The 6,462-nt window shown below is 40.3% G+C and overlaps 1 protein-coding gene across 1 annotated transcript; it reads left to right on the forward strand.

Annotated features, from left to right (window-relative positions):
• Positions 1–937: 937 nt before the first annotated feature.
• Positions 938–5,865, forward strand: LOC113726680 (beta-xylosidase/alpha-L-arabinofuranosidase 2). The gene is made up of 7 exons (XM_027250526.2): positions 938–1,458; positions 2,630–2,917; positions 3,019–3,188; positions 3,329–3,426; positions 3,912–4,262; positions 4,504–4,914; positions 5,086–5,865. The coding sequence occupies exons 1-7, from the start codon at positions 1,036–1,038 to the stop codon at positions 5,661–5,663; spliced, it is 2,319 nt and encodes a 772-aa protein (XP_027106327.1). The 5' UTR covers positions 938–1,035; the 3' UTR covers positions 5,664–5,865.
• Positions 5,866–6,462: the final 597 nt, after the last annotated feature.

The raw sequence follows: 6,462 nt of genomic DNA on the forward strand, positions 1-6,462 counted from the left end.
AATGTTTTACTAACTAGGTGAGCCAAATGCTTGTATTGTACACGTAATTTCAGATGCCCCGACGGACACCTTAAGTATAAGGCAACCCATAAATGCTTGTATTGTACACGTAATTTCTCTCCCTCGTAACTAATCACCCTAGAAATTAAGCAAGCGTGTGAAATTCAAGCCAAGAATGGATCCTTAATAAACGAGTCTTCCTCCTTCCGTCCTTCATACGAATGCAACGACCCTCATCCGTAAATCTGTTTCTGGATTCACATTCTAATCTCCATACTCCACAATCATGATCCTTATCCTTTTGACCGTGACAAACAAAAGGAAATCACATATATATATACATATAGATGCCTACCCTTTTCGCTCCATGGCTTGGCTAATATCAACCATGGAGCCGATATAGCAGCCGCATTATCTTTCACGGGAGTTAGGAGATCAGCAGTATAAACGGAAAAAAAAAATGAGCATGAACTCCACTTGTCTGTATAGTTCAAACAAAACTTACCTCAATTTTCTCTCCATATGTAGAGCGAATGTTGTGTACAGATAGGTATAACAAACACCCGATACCATCATTCGGTGATACACTAAAACCACACTTTATCCTCGTCCTCACAGTACACATTGAAAAAGACGCTTCCGAACAAGAAATTCACGTAGAAATCGTACGCAACTCATAAATGGTAAAGGAAAAATCTTTCACGGATTTAAAAGACAGAGGAGGGATCTACTTCTACATCTGCTGTTGAAAGCAAGTAGCAAGAGGCGTACAGAATCTACATTCGAGGGACCCAACCCAAAGAAAGCCCGTCTTACTCTTCTTATCCGTCACGGGTTGCTAGAAAACAACATGTGTGTTTTAAACCCTCGATAAAAAAAGGGAAAAGCAAAAAGAAAAAGACCTCTGTTTTGGCTATAAAAGAAACCAACCCCAGATTGTGTAATTTGTAACGCAAACGCGGATTCCCAATCTCTCTTGTTTAAGAAAGAGAGGGGGGGGGGGTCGGTCAAGTCAGGTCAGGTCACACAAAAACAATGGCCTCTCAGTATGCAAAACACTCTGTTTTGCTGTGCTTCCGCATTGTTTTCAGCTGCCTTTTTTTGTCCCAAATTTTCTTGTTCAATGCAAGATTGGCTTCTGCTCAGACTCCAGCTTACGCCTGTGCATCGGGGAATTATACGTTCTGCGATACGTCGCTGGACGTGAAAACCAGGGTGGATGATCTAGTCAAGATGCTGACATTGCAGGAGAAGGTTGCAAACTTGGTGGATGGTGCTGCAGGGGTGAGCAGGCTCGGAATACCGAAATATGAATGGTGGTCCGAGATTTTACACGGAGTTTCTAACACTGGTCCGGGAGTTCATTTTACCAGTTTGGTGCCCGGTGCCACCAGCTTCCCTCAAGTTATACTAACTGCAGCTTCTTTCAATAAATCCCTTTTCGAAATCATTGGGAAGGTAATACTAATAATATTTCATTCACATCACATCCCTCCTTGGCCTAACGTCATTGGTTCATATTGAAATGCCGGTAACCATCTTCACATGACTCGAAAACGTTCATTCTTTTCTGTGCTTTCTTCAATCAAGATTGTTACTTATTTTTTGTGCCTATGTAGTATTTGTGAGCGGTTGCATTCATGGTTCTAGTTTGCAGTTTGATAATTATGGAGTCTTTGTGATAGTGAATGATATTACTCCATAAGGTATGGTATGGTAAGCATATAAATTGTTTCTACAAGCATTAATGGCTCGGCTCGGTCAGGAGAAAATCAAATATCCTCCAGCGCCTTCAGTCGCTGATTATACTACCATTCTCTGGAAAAAGGGCATTCACCTGAAAACGTGTGCCACTCACAAAGGACTCAGAGAATGAAGGGCGTACATACATGATATGATAGCCGGAGGGATGTGTTTGAAAAAGACGCACTTTTGTTTCAAAATCATGATAGAACAGCAGCAGGAGTCAATTGTGAAATTTCACGCACGTCACCATCATTTTATTTATTCTAATAAATTTTTTTTTTATTTAAAGCACCGGTAATGCTGTTTTACAGACGCCAGCCATGATGCCCACTTTTTCTGAGGGATAAAACGCGGAGTAAGATGTCGTCTTAGGGACGCAAGACACTACAACTAGGAATTGATGTGAAAGGAAAAGGGTTATTTATTAACAGCACCATTGACGGGTTTCAGTTCTTTCTTTGATTTCAATGGACAGGTAGTCAGGTAGACTTGTTCTAGGAAAAAATAGACTGCTGTCTGTGTTGTTCGATTTGAATACGTCTAGTAAAACTTAGTGTTAGGTAAATACGGCCTTGTCAATTTGCTCGCCACGGCACGAGGGCTGAAGTCTTTCAGCTTGCAAAATCTTTTCATCAAGTCTTTCTGATTATATGTCATTGCCCTTCTAGTTGGTGTGTGTTTATCTACCAACTGTGATGACTTGAACGCTCATCATAGCCTTTTTGAATGAAGAAAATGATTCATGATGCTGACATTACCAGAAGCAACTTGTCGCAGGCTTGTCTGGTGTAACTTGATGCCAAAAATTTAACGTCGGATAGATAACTTTTTTTGGAAAAAAAGAAAAGTAAAATGTAACTGAATATTTGTTGTACGTGAACAGGTGGTCTCCACGGAAGGCAGAGCAATGTACAATGTAGGATTAGCAGGGTTGACGTATTGGTCGCCGAATGTGAATATATTTCGCGACCCCAGATGGGGAAGAGGGCAGGAAACACCTGGGGAAGATCCCACGCTCACTAGCAATTACGCAGCAGCTTTTGTTAGAGGTCTACAGCAGAGAGATGACGGTGATAAAGACAGGCTCAAGGTTGCTTCTTGCTGCAAACACTATACTGCCTATGATTTGGATAATTGGAAAGGAATTCAAAGATACACCTTTAATGCCTTGGTAATCTTGGATCTATGTACTGTTAATGAATTAATTTCAGTGCTGGACGAACGATTTTTTTTTTTTTTTTTTTTTAACTTCTGTTTTCGGGGTGGATTTAGGTTACACAACAAGATTTGGACGATACATTTCAACCTCCATTCAAGAGCTGTGTTCTTGATGGAAATGTTGCTAGTGTCATGTGTTCGTATAACCAAGTAAATGGCAAGCCAACCTGCGGTGATCCAGACCTCCTCTCAGGCATAGTTCGTGGAAAGTGGAACTTGAATGGGTATGGTTTATTCTGCAATAATTTGCCAAAATCTCTTATTACTCCAAACAAACAAACAAACAAAAAAAAAGAAAAGGGATTATCAAATAATAATAATGTTTGCAGAAATATGCATGATTGCTTTTAATTTGTTGCTGCAGGTACATAGTTACTGACTGTGACTCTTTAGATGTGATTTTCAACAACCAACACTACACCAAAACGCCAGAAGAGACCGTAGCTCTGACTTTAAATGCAGGTAATCATGTGAATGATTAGGTAAATCTTAATCGTATGGTGGCTAGTTAGGATGGTCGAACTAAAACCGAAGCATTTTACGTACTTTTCACCCCTAAAAAAGAAACAATGGACCACATGGTGTCTTTATACTTGTTTTTCTAATCATTATTAAACCCCAACTAACGATTATTAAAGGTTTATCCTACTGTCTTGCTTCTTTTTTGTCAAAAAGGATCCCAATATGGTAAATGCTTTTCCTTTTTCTTTTTGTTTCAAACTAGATTGCTTTTGTAGTAGTATTTGATATTTCTTCCTTTTTTGCTTTCAAAAAAAAAAAAAAAAGAAGAAGAAGAAAAGCTAAAGTAAGAATAGTTTTAAGAAGTTGTCTGACTCTTACTACTGTGTTTCTGGAGATTACAAGCTTCTTGCTCGTATTATCACTCGAGAAAATCAAATTTAGATGGCTGATTTAATTAATTGTACAATTTTCGTCCAAATAATCAGGGGTGGATCTTAACTGTGGATCATTCCTGGCCAAAAACGGTGTATCTGCTGTAAACAAGGGACTGGTGAATGAATCAGTAATTGACAGAGCTCTCACAAACAATTTTGCCACCTTAATGAGACTTGGGTTCTTTGATGGTGACCCCAAAAAACAACTCTATGGAAATCTAGGACCAAAAGATGTGTGCACCCCGGAAAACCAGGAGCTTGCCCGTGAGGCTGCTAGGCAAGGAATTGTGTTGCTCAAGAACACTGCAGGATCACTGCCTCTATCCCCTGCTGTCATTAAATCCTTAGCTGTTATTGGACCAAATGCTCAAGCAACTCACACCATGCTTGGCAATTATGAAGGTACTTCAAATCTATCAAAGATAATACTACTACAATGTTTTTTGGCATTTATGCTGCTAATGTGCCACAGATTTGCTTGATCGGTTCATCCTCTGTAATTTGAGTCTCTGAACGGTGAAATACATGTCCAATGCCTTGCTGCTTTATTGATGGCTCTAAGCTAGTATTTGAGGTTATGCATATTATGATCAAACGTCGTAATTCTTCAAGTATCTTCCTGAACCATCTAAGAAATTTGCAGGAGTTCCGTGTAAATATGTGACGCCATTACAGGGTCTATCAGCCTCAGTCTCAACGGTGTTCCAGGCAGGATGTTCCGATGTGTCCTGTGCCACTGCTCAAGTGGACGAAGCCAAGAAAATTGCAGCAGCAGCTGATGCGGTGGTTCTGGTAATGGGCTCTGATCAATCAATCGAGACGGAGGGCCGAGACAGAGTAAACATCACTCTTCCAGGACAACAGTCGTTGCTAATTTCAGAGGTTGCAAGTGTCTCCAAGGGACCTGTGATCCTGGTTATAATGTCTGGTGGAGGCTGGGATGTACAGTTTGCAAAAGATAGCCCCAAAATTACCAGCATTCTCTGGGTTGGTTTCCCCGGGGAAGCAGGTGGAGCTGCAATAGCCGATGTCATATTTGGCCTACATAATCCTAGTAAGTTTTCCAGCAATTTGACCGAATTTTCACTAGTTCATCCACCTTATTAAAAAAGTCTACAGCTGAAATGAGAATTTCTGGTTTAGTATTTGATCAATGAAAGCCAACAGCCTAATGTGCAACTCCTCCTTTAGCAAGTGAATCGTGCTAACATAGTCCTGCTGCTAGGTGGAAGGCTACCAATGACATGGTATCCCCAATCATATGTTGACAAGGTCAGCATGACAGATATGCACATGAGACCAGACCCTGCCACAGGCTACCCTGGAAGAACATATCGATTTTACAAGGGACAAACTGTTTATTCATTTGGAGATGGATTGGGCTACTCCACATTTACGCACAGCCTAGTTCAGGCACCCAAGGTCGTCTCAGTTCCCCTGGAAGAGGGACATGTTTGTCGTTCGTCGTCGTCGACATGCAAGTCCATTGATGCAGTTGAGCAGAGCTGCAAGAACCTAGGCTTCAATATCCACCTGAGAGTGAGAAATGTGGGGACGATGAGTGGAAGCCATACGGTGTTATTGTTTTCCTCTCCCCCCTCAGTGCACAATGCAGCTCAAAAGCATTTGTTGGGCTTCCAAAAGCTCCATTTGGCTCCACAAACTGAAGGCCTGGTGAAATTCAATGTGGACGTTTGCAAGCATTTGAGCATGGTTGATGAGCTTGGGAACAGGAAGGTGGCTGTAGGAGAGCATGTGCTGCATGCAGGAGATTTGAAGCATACATTGACTGTGAGGATATAAACGAAATTCCACACGGTGATTATTTTCTTTTTCCTTTTATCTTTAAAGAAAGAAAGAGGAAATTGCTACAATATTGAAATCAAAGCCTTGAATAATTTGAGACAAGTGTAAGAAATGTATTTTTTTCCTTTCACTTTCGAAAGATGGAAATTCTTGGTTGCATTTGAATTGAAAAACTTGGTTGGATTTGGATATTATTAAATCCTTGACTCATGCTCCCTCAAATTGGTTGGACAACTAAGAAAGAGTTTTCCTCCAGAACATCAGCCCAATCTATTTAACGCATTTTCTTGGCATCAGTATTGCAGTCCATTTGATCTCATGTTTTCCCAATTGATTATTGATTGAGCAGCATAGGCCCAATTGCTTCCTGGCTGGAAAAGATCTTCTTTCTTTTGTTCATCTGCGTTTCACTTTATAAGATCCGCGTTTCCTCTGATGGATCCAATCACGCAAAGCCCACCAAGCAAAAATTTTCATCAGCTTATAGTTTTCATCCACCAGATGAGATGAGATCCCAATAGATTTCTCTTCATCCTGGCACGCTAATTGAAAAAAGTTAAAAAAAAAAAAAAAAAATTTTTTTGGGTACTCAGTAAAACCAATAGCAACACAGGAAAACAATTTTGACTTTCCTTTTTATGGTTGCATCAATTTGAAAACTAACATTACTAGGCCTCAAATTCCTATGGAGTAAGCTGATGACATCAGAGGTCACTTTCTTTCAAGGTATCCCAATGCATAATTAACTTCTAATTTGCTGTTAATCATATCCGTCCTATGGTTGTACCTGATTTCC

This window comes from Coffea arabica, chromosome 2c (genome assembly GCF_036785885.1).
Source record: "Coffea arabica cultivar ET-39 chromosome 2c, Coffea Arabica ET-39 HiFi, whole genome shotgun sequence".
NCBI classification, from domain to species: domain Eukaryota; kingdom Viridiplantae; phylum Streptophyta; class Magnoliopsida; order Gentianales; family Rubiaceae; genus Coffea; species Coffea arabica.

Bases quoted from the DNA above. Each gene is read 5' to 3' on its own strand.
- LOC113726680 (XM_027250526.2), top strand. From the start codon at position 1,036: ATGGCCTCTCAGTATGCAAAACACTCTGTTTTGCTGTGCTTCCGCATT. The intron at 1,459-2,629 runs GTAATACTAATA...GTACGTGAACAG, and splicing joins TTTTCGAAATCATTGGGAAG to GTGGTCTCCACGGAAGGCAG. The intron at 3,189-3,328 runs GTATGGTTTATT...TTGTTGCTGCAG, and splicing joins GGAAAGTGGAACTTGAATGG to GTACATAGTTACTGACTGTG.